Source organism: Sturnira hondurensis, unplaced genomic scaffold (genome assembly GCF_014824575.4).
Source record: "Sturnira hondurensis isolate 20B ecotype Veracruz unplaced genomic scaffold, ASM1482457v3 Scaffold0010803, whole genome shotgun sequence".
NCBI classification, from domain to species: Eukaryota; Metazoa; Chordata; class Mammalia; order Chiroptera; family Phyllostomidae; genus Sturnira; species Sturnira hondurensis.
In genome coordinates, this window is record NW_028083434.1 from 944,403 (window position 1) to 963,254 (window position 18,852).

At 38.6% G+C, this 18,852-nt stretch overlaps 1 protein-coding gene across 3 annotated transcripts in view; it reads right to left on the reverse strand.

The window, feature by feature from the left end:
• The window catches only part of AIFM1 (apoptosis inducing factor mitochondria associated 1), a 33,067-nt gene extending 18,137 nt beyond the window's left edge, over positions 1-14,930 (reverse strand). Inside the window, exons 1-3 of one of the 3 annotated variants that reach the window (XM_037059319.1) lie at positions 14,637-14,930; positions 5,838-5,968; positions 1,011-1,110 (exon numbers count right to left, since the gene is read on the reverse strand). In XM_037059319.1, the coding sequence (XP_036915214.1) occupies positions 1,011-1,110; positions 5,838-5,968; positions 14,637-14,742 (337 nt within the window). In that variant the 5' untranslated portion in view covers positions 14,743-14,930. Of the gene's footprint in view, positions 1-1,010; positions 1,111-5,837; positions 5,969-7,146; positions 7,290-14,636 lie in introns of all 3 variants that reach the window. The other 2 variants (XM_037059318.1, XM_037059320.1) reach the window with 2 other exon arrangements.
• Positions 14,931-18,852: the final 3,922 nt, after the last annotated feature.

Here is an 18,852-nt window from a genome sequence, read left to right on the forward strand (position 1 = left end):
CCGAAAAAGTAATGAATGGTTAAGCCAATGTCATTCATTTATTAAATGTCAGAACTAAAACCTAGCTTACATGTTTAGCTATTTCTAAAATCTATTAGAGAGTATATATTAAAAGGTTTCTGTCCCCTTTGGACCAATTTCCTAATGACTAACAGGGAAATATCAAGTTCAGTTTCACTTTTCTAAAATCCTAACCCGAGGATATGTTTGTTGATTTTTTTGTGGGCACAACAGAGTGTGTGTTCGTGTATTTTTATTATGTAAATTTCTCTCTTTTTGGATTTAATCTTTATTGTATTCCTTGATTTTTAGAGAGAAGAGAAGGGAGGGGAGGAAGAGAGAAAAACACCAATCAGCTGCCTCCCACAATGCCCTGACCAGGAACTGAACTCACAACCTTCAGGGCCAGTTTCACCTTATATTAGCAATAAAGGGCGAAAAACCCAGAAGGTCAACTGGGGATTATTATACAATGTTCAAGAACAAGGATGTGTTAGTGATGAAAGCAATGTACATCGCCCACCCAGGGTTGTGGGGCTTATTAAAGGATTAAAACATTCCTCTCTGAAAAACCAAGCCAGCTGTGTGTGATGGAAGTGCCAGCTAGGGTTATGTGCTTTAGAAAAACAAATGCAGAACAACTGAAAACTCCAAAGACTCAAAAGGGTAACAAAACAGACCAAAAGAATTTTGTCACTGAAAAAAAAGGCCTTCATCTCTTTTCCAGTAACTTTCCTCTCCAAGCTTGCCTTTTTAATGTCAAGCTTGCCTGTTGAGAGTCTCATATGAGAAAAAAAAAACAACCAATCATGGTCATCATTAATTTTATTCTCAAACACAAGTTCCAGTCAAATACTTTAACAAGTGGCTGCTGGGCCTGGGGTAATACCACGGTCTCTGGAAGCTTACAATAGCCCAGCATCAGCATTGCCTATAAGATATGCACAAAGCATAGAACCCAAACTGTTTATAACTTTCCCTTCAGCTATGGAGCCTCAAATCATAGTTACCAGGTGATGTGGCCATTTTCTGTTTCTCTTCTGGCGTCAGCCCTAATCCTGAAATTCTTTCATTATATCTTTTTTGGTCATCTCTTATATGCTTGTAGACCTGTAATCCAAACATGGAGAAAATTGATTTCCTTACAGAGCTAGATCATACCATTAGTCATATCATTATCTCCCAATTAAATGAGAAGCTTTTGTCTACATGAAGTAAGTTCTTCTGTGAACATCACCAAGGCAAAATTATTTTCTGAATACATAAAAAAATATTAAGTGTGTACACACTTGGTGTGGAAAGAATACAGGTTAAGAAGATGAAATTGTTCTAGTTTCAAATTTCCTTAGGGTCTATGTGAAGAATTTTCCTCATATTATATTTTAATTCTGAAGGTACAGATAAAGAAATCAGAAAAACATTTTACATTAGAAGAATAAAGTGCTAGGAAGTACTGAACTTTAAAAAAGGGATTTTGGACTTTGCTGGATACTGGTTGTGGAACCAATCTGTGTAATCGAGGGTTGGAAGCTGGGCCATAAATTTCCCTGACAAGTATTCTGAGTTTGGTCCCTGAAACATGATCACCTGTATCCTAGAGTGATGGATTAAGTAATCACTGCCTCAGTGGTCTACCCTTTCATTTCACTTAGATATTCATTATGGGTCAAACACCTTGCTTAAGTACCTGTGGTATTTTAAAAAAAGACTATTTTCTCTATCTTTTCTAATTGATGAAGGGTACCTTAGCATTATGACTAGTGTTTTTCTTTTTATGTACAACATCAGAATTGGAAAAAATTTTTAAAAAGCAATAGGCAATCATGACTTGTTTTTAATCATAGTACTTTTGCTCTTTTGTATCCCACAGGGTCAAGAAGACAGAATTTAAGTGACACTATGTCAATTGGAACCCCAGATTATTAGTTAACTGGAGAAAGTAAGCAAAATCAGAGGAAGGGTAATTAAACATTTTTAAAAGACTTGCTTGTTTACTTTTAGAGAAAGGGGAAGGGACGAGAGGGAAAGGGAAGGGAAGTAAAAGAGAGGGAAACATCAGTATGTGGTTGTCTCTCGAGCGCCCCCTACTGGAGAACCTGGCCAGCATCCCAGGCGTGTGTCCTGATTGGGAATTAAACTGGTAACCCTTTGTTTCAAAGGCAGGTGCTCAATCCAGTGAGCCACACCAGCCAGGGCTAAAATATGTTTTAAGACTATTTCTACAAGCCCCTTACAGAGCAGCCTATGAGGCAATGTGCTGCAATAAAGGACCTGGCCCCTGAGACCTCAACGTTTAGCAGCCCCAAATCTTCTAACACATGATATGGATGGTTTAGAAAATTAAATACTGTATGTTAAAAGACCATGGATATTCCTTGAATTTGCCACTAAATTCAACAAATAAACTGAATTCAGCTAACATTAACTAAGAAAGTTTTTTTAATCTTGGCATTAGATATTATACATGAATCCAGTATTTGCCCATTATATGTACATATTTTTTTCTTTCTTTTAAGAAAGGGACTTTTACCCAAAAAGATGGCTTAACCTGGTCAACATGAGTGAACAGAGAAATAAACTGGGGTCATGTTCATATTGAGTGGGACAAACAAAAATAGCTTAGGCCCTGTCATACCTCCTGGAAGCTTCACACATTGCCAGGAAGAACGAACTAAGAAATATCTTGAGGTTTAGTGGGGAAAGGACAAGAATGAAGTTTGTCATCTATTTATAACCTTATTTATTTATCTTTTAAGTAAATGTTCTGATACAAAAACAAGTTTGCAAACACACTAGTTAAAAATTTATCTTTCCCCCAAGTGTTTCTGTATTCCCAGTTTGCAATGATTTCTAATTAGTGGCATGACTGTATATGTAAGGTTAAGAAAAACTACAATATGAAAAATATTAGTGGAAACAACTTTTTGAAGCATATGAATGTGCCAGCATTTAGTTAACTTAGAGGAAGTTGAAGGAAAACAGGTCATTTTCTTTGTGAAGCAACATGATCCTATCAGTTGAATAATGGCAAGGGGCACAAATACCAAATCTCATTATATATTCTTTTTTAAAAAGATTTATTTATTTATTTACCTTTAGAGGGGAGGGGAAGGGAAGGAGAGAGGGAGAAAAATATCAATGTATGGTGGCCTCTCATGAGTCCCCTGCTGGGAACTGGCCTGCAACCCAGGCATGTGCCCTGACTGGGAATTGAACTGAGATTGTTTGGTTCACAGGCCTGCGTTCAATCCACTGAGTTATGCCAGCCAGTGCCCTCATTACATATTCTAAAGGCCACTTAGCTCTGTTCACTGATAAATAACAGCACTGAGATTAGGGATGTGCCTGTGGTCCCAGAGAATGTCACCAGCGAGAGAGGGAGGAATGCTCACATCCATGCCAGTCAGGAATTCTTATCTGCAATTTAAGCTGAAGTGTTGTCCCAATCAGTATTTTCCAAACTGAGGTTGTAACCTAATAAAGAGCCGTAAAGTCAAGTTAGTAGGTTATGACCAGTACAAAAAAAAATAGGTGCCCTGGTTGGTATAGCTAAGTGGATTGAGTGCAGGCTTCGAACCAAAGGGTTGCTGGTTCAATTCCCAGTCAGGACACAACCTGGGTTGTGGGCCAGGTCCCCAGAGGGAAGCACATGAGAGGCAACCACACATTAATATCTATCTCCCTTTCTCCTTCCCTTCCCCTTTTCTCTAAAAACAAATAAAGAAAATATTTAAAAAAATAGAATAGAAACTATTGGAGTCTATTACACCTAGTAAGTATTATTTCGAAATTTCCAATTTTACATATTTATAGTTATATAATGGTTGCAAGATAAAATTTATTTCTTCCTGTGGATTGTAGTAAAAGTTTTTTTTTTTTTAACCCACTAGTTTAAGGTATAGACCCCGGGCAAACATTTCAGAAAAACCTTCCTTGTTCTTAGTACTACTCCCTTATTTTTGGACGGTGGAGTGGGGGGAAGGTAAAGGGCTCCCCACTCAGAAATTGCTAAGGTAGTGCAGGAACATGTCCTCTCAGTGTGAGAGAAAAAAGTTGTAATGAAACAATGTTGTGGACTGAATGCTTATATCCATCTCAAATTTGTATGTTGAAGCTCTAACCCCCAATGGGATGGTATTTGGAAGTGGGCCTTCTAGGAGATGATCAAGGTTAAATGAGGTCATAAAGGTGGGGGTCCTAATCCCATAGGGCAGGGGTGTCCGACTCATTTTCACTGGGGGCCACATCAGCCTTGAGGTTGCTGCGTTCAAAGGGCGGAATGTAATGTTAGGAATGTGTAAATGTAACTACTCCTTAACAGTTAAGTGAGAGCTGAGCACCGCCTCTGGGCAGAAACAAGGCGCTGGGCCAGATAAAACAAGATGGAGGGCCGGATTCAGCCCGCGGGCCTTGTGTTTGCCACCTGTGTCACAGGGCTACTGAAGGGGAAGAGAGAGCTCACATTCTTTTCCCCATGTGAGGACACGGGAGAAGGTGGCCATCTGCAGGCCAGAAAGAGTGCTCTCATCAGAACCTGACCATGCTGGCACCTTTACCTTGGACTTTCGATTGTAAGAGAATAAATTTCTGGTGTTTAAGCTTCCTAGTCTGTGATATTTTATTATGGCAGCCAGAGCAGACTAATACAAACACTAAACCACTTGCAGCCATATCTCATTAACTCTGATGTCTGATTTTAACAATTCTCTGTAGACTAATACCAGTTTCAGAGAAAAATATCTAAGCCACCTCAGATCACATTTTCAGTGATTTAAAACCTAATATAAAACTCTACCAAAAAAAGTTAGAAAATGACTGTAGGTAGACAAAAGCTTATCATTTAACCTGAAACCACTATAATATAGTAGCTTTATTATTACCAGTGTTGGATAAACACAGAGGGCAATGAGGTATTTAACTGAATGGTTTGAGAGGTACCTGTGCTTCATAGATATTTCTAAGGCAGGAGAAAGCAACAGTGACTGGCCCTGTCTTTTGGCCTGGTATCAACAGAGTTGCCTGGCCAGCTACCTGGAGGCCATCCAACTCCGGTACAGCAACATAAAGCAGAGATTTAATAGGTTTAAATTTTACAAACATGTCAGATGCAAACACTTTAAATCTATTTTTGAGTGAACAGAATGGAACTGATAAGAAAAGTTGAGAGAACTATGAAATGGAAAAGTTAAGACTTAGAGGGTATCTGAATTATAAATGAGAGGCATCTAAGATAGTAATCTACAGGAACATGTTAGTTTATAGCACTCCAGTCACTCGTTTGACTAAATTAGAGATCACAAAGGGACACTGCCAAATGAATTGACTTTGCAATAGAAGCTGGGGGTGAGTGGGGAGGAATTCTATGGCTTTTTGGACCTCCTCAAAAGCATTCAGTAAAATGCCTTTTAAAATTGATTGTTTCCCAAAAAACACATCATTTTACCTAAAATGCTTCAAAATGGATGGTATTCAAGTTATCTTTATTTGCTTAGTCAACGTTTACTCTTGGAGACTATCTTCTTAGATACGCAGCACTAAAGCACAATATAATTTGGCATCATAAAACATAATTATGAAATTGAGAAAAAATTTTAAAGGGTTGATGATGAGTATTTATAATACTCATTAAATGTGTGGCTTTAGATACATCCAGTAGGAGTTCAACATTTTGAAGAACGAGATTTGAGGACTCCCTAGTGACTGACAATGTCCCTTTAACAAATAGCTAGAAAGCACATGCTATGAATACTTCATTGTATTCTACTGGATCAGGTTTTCATTAGTGCCATAGTCTCACCCACCATGCCCCCAAATATATTTTAGTGTAAGCATCTTACATAATGAACTCCTGCCCCAGTGACTGTTGCTCCTACAATTAAGAAGTATACTAGTCTGCTGCCATCTTTCCCAGAAGCACCTGTAGACGCTAGTGATCTAGAAGGGGATCCTAGGTGATGACACGGCACAACTGTAGGTAAAGATAAGGCCAAGAAAGAAACAAAAGGAAATAGAAAAAGAACTAAGTATCAATGAAGAAACATTCAACACAAAGGCAGGGACACATGTTTGGTTACCCTGTGCTAAAAATGGAAAAAAGAAAAAAAGCCGCTCCAGAATTGGAAGAGAAATGTGTATTTCCTTAAAGTCTGTTCCTGACAGAGCTTACCTATTTTTTACTTTAATTTGACTCGCAACTGGCAAGAACTACCTACTTTTCTTGTACATTTGGAAGTCAGGTCATGGTATGAAGATCTAGATAACTTCAAACAATTTTCATGTCTCTTTTTTTAACCTAGTGATCAAGAAGCAAGACAAGTCTGCTGTCTTACCAATACAGAAAGAACTAAAATTGTAATGGTGTCCGACCATTTCCTCTCAGTAAGTAAAACAAACAGCTTCCTTCAATCGAGGGTGCTGTTATCTAAGTTGGTTTTCTCAACTTTATATGATCCAACTTTAGACTGATTTGCTAATTTATACTGATCTACTTAGTCACAGTAAACCCCACTGAGTTAAAAAAATGTACAAAATAATTCTTGTGTGACCAACTAAGCTGATCAGAGTTCATTTAAGGAAATATAATTGTGCTATAACCATGTAGAAGTTAAAACCATACTTCTTACCTCACACAAACTCCATTCTAAAATTGGAGATACTAGGACTACTTCTATAATTTAGGCTTTCAGTGAGATTCAGGGGTAGTTCAAATTAAGAACACTTAGTATTTGAATTGAAGGCTGTTGTTTTTGTTTTTTATGTCTATCCCAAGCTGAGGAGAAAGAAAATATTTGACAAATGGGTCAAAACAAAATGCTGTGCTAAGGAGCTGCAATGAATTTCGACCTTAATCAATATCCAAGAGAAAAGGTACAATTATTGCTACTTGGTCAAACCTAAGAAAACACAGTGGCTTTCAAGTAAAAAGACAAGTGAAAAGTGCAAAGATAATCAACAGGAGATTACATTTCAGTCATTCCCAAATTGGCTCTCATAGGGTATCAGACAGTAGGCATGTTAAAAGCTTATTGGAAATTTTTTCAAAAGGAGAAAGGGCAATCAGTTGCAGAAGTTTTAAATCAGAGTAGTACTGAGTCTATTAGTGGAAACTGTTTGGCAGCTTCTTCACACAAGCTGCTTTCTACTTACATATGCACCAGCACCTATTGTTGATAAGCCCACAAAAAGGACTAACACAGAATTATCGATTTTGCCCCCTGATGCACCAGAGCTAGCCATTTGTCTTGTCATCTGGAGTTCTAGAGGAACATGCCATCGCTGGAACAAGTTGCCTAAGGGATACAATTTATTAAGACACACACACATATAAAAATAAAATAGTTAATACATATTTATGACTGAATGTCAATGCATTGTATAAGTCAGGACTTACTGCCCGCTGGCTGGATGACATTGCTGTTAAATGACCATGAAAAAAGACATCAACATTGTACACGCAAATATAACAGATATCAGAATGCACATTCTTTACATGGTTAGTGTTCTTAAGAATGCTGCCCGGGGAAGAAAGTCATAGCTTCCAGAAAGGATCATGAAAAACATACGTGCAGTTCATCAAATACTTCTCTTTACTTCTTCACCATAAATGAAGTAACCACGGAGAGATGACTGGATAGATATAAAAATTACAGGATACCTAGGATATTATAACAGCCACTTAAGAATACATCTAAACAGCTGGTTCAAACCTTGCACAAAATAATAAAACCCTGCCACAATCTAACCAAGACACAGTTCAGTCTTGCATGAAAAGTATTATGTCTCGGAAGACAGAAATGTTCAAGCTAGGAAGAAAATCAGGAAAAAAATTAAGTGTATTTACTCCCAAAGAAATGAAGAATTTTGAACTATGACGTATTTTATAGAATGACAAAAATAGAATATATCCACCAACTACTTGGTTCTTAGTCCTCTTAAATAATACAAAGTGATGTTGATGTAAAATTTTGTGTAGCTATGCAATGATCTGGTGATCATAACAACTCTAATACAGAAATGTCAAGAGTTTTGTAGATTTCTTTGTCCAGGAGGATACTGGCATTATCAGATGAAGGGAGCTCTCAGAATATTCTATGCTTGTGATATTTCTTGTGTTAACTATTGACCTAGAGCAGGAATTCACACACTTTCTCTGTAAAGGACCCATAGCAAATATTACAGGATATTTTATGGACTTTTTTGCTTTGCAGGATGTCCGGTCGCTGCTGCAATCCAGTTGCTGCTGCAACTGTTCAATTCTGCTGATGTTGAGGAAAAGCACCACAGGCAATATAGAAATGAATGGATGTGACTGTGTTCCAATAAAACTTAATTTATGGACACTAAAATGTGAATTTTAAATCACTTTAATGCATCCCCAAATATTCTATTTTCAATTTTTCTCCAGCCATTCACAAAAGTGTAAAAAACATCTTAGCTCAAGGAGTCATACAAAAGCATTCAGGTTTGGCCCATGGGCAGTAGTTTGCCATCCTGATCTAGAGTAGTGGTTATAAAACTTGCATCAGAATCCTATGAAGGGTTTGTTAAAGCACAGATGGACAGAGACCAACCCCCAGAGTTTCTGAGTCAGGGGATCTGGGATGGGGCTCACAAATTTGCATTTCTCACAAGTTCCCTGGTGATGTTGTAGGCCTGCACTTTAAGACCACTGGTGTAGAGGCAAGTAGATATGTTCTTGGTCTGATCAGGCTGCAGGAGACGAACAGAATGGGTACTTGTCATAGCATTCCATGTACTTACAGAGATCAAAAATAGGGAGCTTTCTCCTTTGCTTTCACAATGTTGGGGCACAGAGGAATAAAAACACATCCAGCATAGGTCTGCAGTCTCTTACTTGAAATTTTTAAAAAGAATTATTTCCTTTTTTAAGATGTTATTTATTTATTTTTTAGAGAGAGGGAAAGGGAAGGAGAAAGAGAGGGAGAGAAACATCAATGTGTGGTTGCCTCTCGCACACCCCCTACTGGGGACCTGGCCCACAACCCAGGCATGTGCATTGACTGGAAATGGAATCAGAGACCCTTCGGTTCACAAGCCCTCACTCAGTCCAGCCAGGTGAGCCACACCAGCTAGGGCTCTTACCTGAAATCTTTAGGAACATGTGCATTGCAGAACTGCGAATTGTTTAGTCTTAAGGATATAGTGCATATACCATATAGTAAATAGGACCCAGCAACCCACAGTGACACACATTCATGTTTCTATGACCAATCACACAGAGTGAATAAACAAAAGATTCCAAGTAGGCTTGCCCCAGCTCAGGTCAGGTTTTACTGGCAAATAAGTTACAAAAACTTGATTTTTTAGTCTATTTTGATGTCTCAATTATAGATAAGAGACTATGGACGTATATTCTTAAGGCTAAAAACATATTTTTCACTGTTTTTATTTCTTACCTGCTTGAGAATCCTTTATTACCTTATGAAATAAAACAGTTTATATTTGGAAATAACAAATCATGAAAATAAAATCACGTGCAAGGGTAGAGTAGCTTCTCTCCATCTGGGCAAGCTCTAGATATTCCAAAGTCCATAAAATGATGAAACATGAGTAGAAACCGAAAACTCTCAGAGTTTAGAAAGTGAAACTGGGTAGAAAAAGTTCCAGGAGGTTTAGTTCAATGAATACAAGTTTAGTTCAATTTCAGTGAGTTTTGTCTCTCACCCCCACCCCATTTGTTTACTGAAAATAGATGTTTTTTTTAAGTTCCATTTATTTCCCTAGAGAAGTCTAAATCCAGAAATTCTAACAACTTTATTTCAATATAACGGTAGTGTGTTTACTCTGTTTGCTTTTCACAAACTGATAAAATTAAGAGTGTTAGATTTGAGGAAGTTCAGAAGATTTTGCCTCAATATACCCCTAAAAAAGACATTTAAAAGTAAACTGATTTTTAAAAAGTAAATTGGTTAACATTTAAACTACTGCTTGAAAAGAAATATAATGCAACATTATTGTCATTGACAAACCAACTTTTAGCATACCTACAAAGTGACTTTAAACATTGTGAAAGGTGATAAGTATTGTATGGATGTTGATATTTCCCACCAATTTTCTTTTACCCATTTTCTTTTACTTCTACACCTCTCCCCATCCCTGGAGCTTCAATATTTTAGGAAATTTTACATCATGACTGAAACATGCCTTTTCACTTGTCTTACTAACGTGGGAAAGCCAACATACTCCTTGACTTCTCATTATTGCACCAGTCTACTTGTTTTAGATTTTCTTCAGTCAGACCACAGATACTTTCCTCCTCACACTCAGGATTCAATTCTTTTTTTATCTGATACATTCATATATTATAATTGCCATTGCAGTGATAGTTAGCGTCTCTATCATATCACATTATCATTTCCTTTTTAGTGGCTGGAATAATTAGGATCTAGTCACTTAGCAATTCTGATGATTATAATATAATATTGTTGTCTAAATTCACTATACTGTGCAAGGATTCAATTCTTGAATTGTTGTTACACAGCACCACAGTGCCTAACAAATAGTGGGTGTTTGCTCAATAAATATCTGTTAAATTAATGAAGGAAGGAACTAGAAATTCTTCTGAATTCTAGTGATAAAGAATAAATATTTTGAAGAATTCTTTGCAAAGAAGTTTTAGCCATATCCCGTTTATTCCAGGTTAATAATAAATCAGTAACCTCAAATACCAATGACTAGCATTAGAATAGTACCTAAGTCATCACCAGTTCATTTCTACAGATGTCATAATCTCTTTTTTCCATATTCCCGGAAAGCCTTTTCCAGAAATACTTTCACGCAATTGAGGTACCTAGGAATCTCAAATAGAGCAGTCTATATACTCTTGAGTCTTGTCTTCTGAATGTCAAACTGACTTTTCTGATATGGATAAAATGCAGGACAGCATGAGTCTACATGACCTGTTCATTAGGCACCTCTTTATAAGGAATCCAACAACTACTTACCTTTATCAGCCTCTTTTTATTTTTTTTAGCATCAATTCATGGGATTTTACAAGAATCAGGACAGTAATAACTATAATAGAGTGTGAACCACTCTGAAGAAAGGCACCAGAAGAAAAATGATTCAAATGACAAAAAAGAAAAAGAAAAAGAAAAGAAAGAAAAAAAGGAAAGAAATAAATAAAAGAAATGTAACTGTTCTGCAAAGGTAAGTCTTACAGTACTAGGGTTCAGTCACTGAGAATTTACCCCATGATAGAGGCTGTACAAAATGCTGAGGACACAAAAATAAATAAGACATACTCTCTGTCCTCAGGTAGTGCATAATTTAGGAGGGGAGAATGGCTGCCACTACTCTGAATATCAGAAGATGGGCTTGAACCACACGATTGCGGTTCGATTCCCAGTCAGGGCACATGCCTGGGTTGCAGGCCAGTTCCCAGCAGGGGACTCACAAGAGGCAACCATACACTGATATTTCTCTCCTTCCCTCTAAGGATAAATAAATCAATAAATAAAATATTTTTTAAAAGAGCTTGATTGAGACACAGTCAACATAGGAAAAAAAAGAAGATGGGCTTGATACACATCATAAGAGACTCACTCAGTCTATTTTTTTTTTTAATTTTTAGGTGAGCGGAAGAGAAGGAAAAGAATCATTATTCATTCAAAACAGCATTTCCCAAACTTGCCGGATGATATGAATTACATTAAGGGGCTTGTTAAAATATAAATTTCCAGCCCTGGCTAGTGTGGCTCAATGGATTGAGCACCAGCCTGCTAACCAAAGGGTCACCAGTTTGATTCCCAGTCGAGACACATGCCTAGGTTGCCGGCCAAGTCAGGTCTCCAGTAGGGGGCGTAAGGGGCGTGCAAGAGGCAACCACACATTAATGTTTCTCTCCTCTTCCTTCTTTCCCCTCTGTCTAAAATAAGTAAATAAAGTCTTTAAAAACATATGTATATACATTTCTAGGCCCCTCTCCTGGAGATTCTCATTTGGTGGGTTTGGGGTCCACCCTCCCCTTGATTTATATGAATAGGCAACTTTAGAATGCTCTAGAAGAAAGTTATAACATGCAGTAACTCTTGTAAACTGTTAGAAAATATGACATTAATCAGTTGCAGAAAAGACTAACTTGCCAAAGATTTTCTTCTGGAAAATTTTGCCTAAGCAGAAAGAGGGGGTAGAAGGCTTTTTTTTAAATTTTAAATATTTTATTGATTTATTAATTTTTATTTTTCTAATTTTTAAAAAAGATTTCATTTATTTTTAGAGAGGGGAAGGGAGAAAGAGAGGGAAAGAAACATCCATGGGTGGTTGCCTCTCACGGGCCCCCTACTGGAGACCTAACCTGCAACCCAGGCATGTGCTCTGACTGGGAATCCAATCAGCGACCCTTTGGAAGGCTCAGCTTTTAGGCTTCAAAAAAACCATCACTGAGTCCAATTTCCTTTTTAAGGAGTTAAGAAGGATTCCAACTACAGAAAAATGTTCAAACATTTGTCCCTTAGGTCAGGAATCAGTGATCAGTTTGATCACATGGGCAGTATAATGTTTGGTGACCAAATACTACAGAACAGAAAATATCCAATACCTAACCTATCTGCTCTGCAGTGCCGAAGTGACTATTAATACCTTCAATCATTTCTGGAAACAGGCAGAACATCCAAATAAAATAAACAAATAGTAGCTATTTTGATTTTATGGAAAATGCAACATAAAATGGAAATGAACCTGACAGGGGTGACAGATGTGGATGAGATCATTTTAAGGTAGTCTTAGAGCTTGCTAAAATCCTGGCAAAGAATTGAGGGGGAAAAAGGAAAAAACAGAAAAATGGCATATAAACAAACAATGCCTTTTCCTCACTGATGCAAAAATGTATGGTTGATGTGACTACATGAAAAAGAAATCAGATTAAAAGCTATTTGTAATCAAGCAGCAAAATAGGGTAAATTTGTAGTGACAGAATTGTTTCTTTTTAAAATATTAACCTCAGCCCCACCCATTTCTTATACTCTGGTGCTTGGCCAAAAGACAAAGAATAAGTGTATACAAAGAAATGGATGGACATGTCAAAAGATGTCAGAACATATTCTACAGTGTACTACCTTCCTACAAAGTTATGCAATGGGAAAAATCATTTTGAGTCCGTAATTTTTCAGTACTAGTTCTAATGTCACCAACCACCCTCAAATGTCTAAAGTCAGTATTAGTTTAGAACTTTTGGTCAGGCTTCAGAATGCTGGTAAAAGTGTGAGTTTTAAGCAAAATAATTACACAAAGTTTGAAAGGCCAACGTGGATGCAAATTTTCAGCTTACCTAAATTTATGTGCAATTTGCATAGAGCAAACTCATTTCATTGCACAAACCCATACATATAGATGACATCATAGATGCAGTATTAGTTTAAAAGCCAAGGCAGAGGTTTTTAAGTTCCAAGAGCAATATGTCTCAGGACCTACCTCAGGTACATACCCATCAAGAAACATTTTCATGAGGCATAGCAACTGGAAAAACTTTTCAAATGCACATTCCCAAAGATAACAATATAAGAGGAGTATTTTCCACTTTTTATTTTTAATTCACTCAGGTGGTTCCACATTGGAAAGGTCTCAAGGATAACTTCTGACATTGCAAATGTTAGTGTCCTCAGATGGTCATTCCAAGACTATCAATTAAAAACTAAATAAACCTGCACCTCTTACGGTGGATAATTCCTTACCTGCACGAAACTGCTGGTTAAAAATGAGCAGGCACAAGACATGCTCAAGTAAATTCAGAGACAGCTGATACACAATGGGCTAAAGGGGAACTGGATACGTTATCAACCTTGAGGTCAAACTTTAGGAAGCAGAATGGAGTTGAGGCAAGGGTATTAGGGGCCTAGAGACAGGTACCCTTTCCTTTGCTCTAGCTATTATGTGACCTTGGGCAAGAAGTTTTCACCTCTCTGTGCCTTGGTTTATTATCTACAAAATGGGTACGGACTTTAGCAAAAAATCCCTTCCACCTCTAAAATTTGATGAAACAGCTTCAGAGAAAATACAACGCATTCTGCAAACTCTTTCTTTGAAGCATTAAAGTCCACCGAGAATTACACTGACCAGATACCTCAAATTAATCCTCAGTCAACTCACCTGGTGTCTGGTGCACAACGCACTGACTCCCTACTTGCAATGTACTGTTTCTGTTTCACAGGACACTCAAATCTATGGATCCCACCTGAGATTTGGAAGGTAAAGCAGGTAATACACTAATTTACAGATGGAACTAGGGCGTGGAGCTTAAATGTCCTGTTTCAAGTCTCACAATTGGTAAATGACAAAGTCTACTTGACCTCATTGCTCTAAAAAGGTGGACGAGGAGTGGCCAGGAGGTGGCATTGGACAATACTAGACATCCAGTTGTTCCGTTATCCCTGAAGAGCAAACCCTCCCAGGAAAAGGCCTCAGGCCAACTACTGGGTTCAATTCCCTTGAAGGTCAGGTCCATACTGCTTGCAAAACTCATGGTTTGGATCCTGCCAACTCGGAATTCACACAACTGTGAGTGTGTTAAGTTTTTTCCCGGGGGATGGGGGACGGGGAAAGCTGCAAGGCTTTGGGAGCCTAAGCATCCCAGGCCCTTGGTCTACCGAGGTGGGGGTTGCCTGGGATGGGACAGTCACCTGGAAGCCGGTTCCTCTGCCTCGGGCCTCGGACGCACATAGTCCGCACCAAGGGCGCCAGGTTCTGCTTCAAAGCACCCGCTGTCAGGCTTCCACACCGGAACATTTTGGTAACCACTACTCTGCACCGCTTCCTTCCTTTCTTCTCACGCACCAACAGATGGGTCAAACACCGTGAGCTCCGGCCCACTCCCTCCGTTCCCTTTACACGCACTCCACGCAGACTCCTCCTCCCAGCACGGAGTGGGAATTGGACAGCTCACCAGGCTCGCAGGAGCAGAGAAAGGGTAAGCGCGACCCGAGGCCTACTGCGCAGGCGTAGTATTCAGCGTTGCATTGCGATTGGCCCGCCCGGGGAGAAGATATGCGCATGCACCTAGCTGCCCACAAGCTTGCGAAGTGCCCGCCGCACTTGCCAGTAAGTTTCCGAGGGTTGGAAGCAGTACGTTCGTGTGGCTGAGTGAGCTTAGAAAGCTTCCCAAGGTGGGCCTTGTGGGGGCGCTCTCCCTGGCTGTTGTGGCCCGTGCTGCTCTTGTGTCGACGGAGAGGAAACTGATAACAGCACTTCACAAAGCGTGGCTCCAGCACTGAATTTTGTTCTTTTACTTTAGACCACGAACCACTCAGCCTTTTGGATTCTGTGGCTGGACTCCACTTCCAGTCTTAACCCAGGTTCCAGCAGGGGCTCCCAGCTGCCCAGTTTCAGATTGGACTTTCGTCTTTTACAAATTGCTGGCACTTTGCCACCCAGCCCCTGTTTCCGGGGCAAGTATTCATTCCGTGCTTTTAGCTTTTATATTGTGCAATTCTGACTCCTACATGCTGTATCAAGGGCTGCAGATAGGATCCTGCTATTAATCTTACGTGCTTGGGAGCAGGATGCTGGCAAAAAGCGTTCCTGCTTCATAGACTTTCTGCAAGATAAATACTAAATAGGACTTTCGGAGTTGTGGGAGGAGTCGAGTGTGGGGCTGAGTATAAATAGGTGTTTTGACTGTAAGCCAAATTGGAAATTAAATTTTGGCCATATGCAAAACGTATGCCTTTTCTCAAAGTTTTGGGTTACATATTAATTTAACAAATATTTTAAAAGGCTTTTTAAAAAAGATTTTATATATTTTTCTAGAGAGGGGAAGGGGGAGAGAGTGGGAAACATCAATGCGTGGTTGCCTCTCACTCTTCCCCTTCTGGGGGCCTGGCCACAACCCAGGTATGTACCCTGACTGGGAATCAAACTAGCTATGCGATTCACAGGCTATCACTCAAACCACTAAGCCATGCCAGCCAGGGCTAATTTAACCCGTATTTGTTGAGCACTTGCCACTTGGCCTGTACTATGAAGGGAGGCCTGGGGGTTATGAAAAGTATAGGCCATGGTCACTGTCTAGTTGGGGAGACAAGATACAAGATCTAGAAGGTAACCAGCCATGTAATGAAAAATAAAGACATTTGCCCTGGCTGATGTTTAACTCAGGAAACTGTCTTTACTGAGGTGAAAATGACTCAGGGCTCCCTTACTCATTAAGAATAAAGTTTATCACTAGCCATCAGAGGGATGCAAATTAAAACCACAGTGAGGCTGGGATGGGAGTAAAAGGCAGAAAACTGTACTTGAACAATTAAAATAAAATAAAAAAAATTAAAAATCACTCCCCCCAACAATGAGATATCAGCTCACACCAGCCAAAATGGCCGTCATTAATAAATCAACAAACAACAAGTGCTGGTGAGGATGTGGGGAAAAGTACATCCCTAGTACACTGTTGGTGGGAATACAGACTGGTGTAGCAATTGGTGCAGTATGAAATTTCTTCAAAAAATTAAAAATGGAACTGCCTTTTGACCCAGTGATTCCACTGCTAGTAATATATCCTAAGAATCCCAAAACACCAATTCAAAAGGCTCTATGCAACCCTATGTTCATAGCAGCATTATTTACAATAGCCAAGATTTGGAAATGGCCTAAGTGCCCATCAGTAAATGAGTGGATCAAACAACTGGTACATTTACACAATGGAATACTGTGCAGCAGTAAAATAAGAGATTCTTACCTTTTGCAACAGCATGGGTGGAACTGGAGAGCATTGTGCTAAGTGAAATAAGCCAGTTGGTGAAAGACAAATACCATATGATCTCAAATATAAGAATCTAATGAACAAAATAAACTAATGAGCAAAATAGAACCAGAGACATCGAAACATGGAACAGATTGACAGCTGTAAGAGGGGAGAGGGGAAGTGGTTGAAAGAAAGTAAAGGGGTTAGTCAAAGAATGTATATGATGACCCATGGACATGGACAATGGTGTGGGGGTTGCCTGAGGGAATGGGAATGGGCTGGGTGGAGGAAGGTAAAGGGGGGAAATTGTGATAACTACAATAGCATAAACAATAAATTATTTAAAAATGTAAAAGAGAATAATGTTCAGAGCCCTAACCAATGTGGCTCAGTTGGTTGGGTGTTATTCTGGAAAGCAAAGGGTCATGAGTTTGATTCCCAGTCAGGGTCCATGCCTGGGTTGTGGGTTCAGTCCCCAGATGGGACAGGTATGAGTAAGAGAGGCAACCAATTGATGTTTCTCTCTCACATTAATGTTTCCCTCTCTTTCTCATCTTTCTAAAATAAATAAATAAAACATTTTTTAAAAAAAAGAATATGCTTCAGAAGTGCAGACAATAGGCAGCTTTTTTACCTAAGGCTGCTTTGGGGGATAAATATTGAAAATATCAACTCTACAATAAGGTAAAATTATCATATTTATTTAATATTTCAAAAGCCTTACAGATATTGCTATTGCTATTTTTGAAAGCTAATAATAAACATAGATTGACGAAGGTTAATCATATCTGTTGGTGAAAGAAGCATTGGAAAATACTATTAAATTGTGATGATAAGGTACCTATGAAAACAACCAGGTATATTTGGAAGGCAATCATTTAATGATACACAGTTAACAAAGAAAAGGCATTGTGTAGCACTTTTGATTTGTGCAATGAGGTAGTTTTCTTGTCCTTTTAATTTAAAATTACATTTCATTGTGGTTGTTTTTTTTTGTTGTTTTTTTTTGTTTGTTTGTTTTTGCAAAAGCAACTACACGCGTCAAATTAACTCCAGAAATGTAAGTGGAAGTTCCCCCCCAAATCTCACCACACAGAGGTAACAAATACTTTTTTATTAGGGCACGGAACACATTTTGAGACACCACATTTCCAGAAATTAATGTTTCTACTTTACAAATATAATGTGAACTCTCAGACTCAATGACAAGTTTTTACTGGAAGCATACATCTAAATAGTATTATTATGTGGATACTATTTTATATCCCTTGAGATTTAGCATTAATTCTGGCTGTGATTTGACAAAGCTTCTTTCCACTCTTACCTATTGGATATGCCCAATTAGTAGTTACTTCCCTCTCTTTTAAAAAATCCTCATCCAAGAATATGTTTATTGATTTTAGAGACAGAGGAAGAGAGAGAGAAAAATATTGTTGTGAGAGAGAAACATTGACTGATTGCCTTCCCCATATGTGCCCTGACCAGAGATGGAACCCACGGCATTTTGGTGTACATCATGACACTCCAACCAACTGACCCACTGAACCAGGGCGTGTCTCCCCCTTTTAATAGCTACTCTTCTGTAGATAATGATAACCAGATTCAGCTTCAAATACAGAGAGGGATGAGGCTGAAAACTATTACCTAGACATAAGCCAATCCAAAAGAAAAAAAAAACAAGATGAGTACTATTCACACCATACAATGGGAATTGATATTCGTAATGATGGCCTTGGTTTAACCAATTAAGATTAAATCCTTCTCAAGATGGTTTTGATATTGAATAGCATAATCTAGGGTTTTAGAAATGGGTGACCCATATATATGCTAAAAGAGTTAGCTATAAATATATCTGCTAACTCAACTAAAAAGCTTATTAACTAGAAGACTCCATTTCCCAAGCCACTTTGTGTAACTTGGACTTGACTGAGCAGCTGCAGTCCAACTTGCTTTCAGATCTATTACTGATACACTGAATTGTTTTTTTCTCATAGCAGGATGGATTTAGTCACGTTTGTCTCTTCTGCAGCTCAGCCTCACACACAAATGAGAAGGCAGCTCCAGGGTGTTGCTGGAATCCCTGACCTTGATGACATTAGCAAATAACTCTTATGTAGGTGCTATTAATACATGTTAATGTTACTCCTCAGAAAGATGTG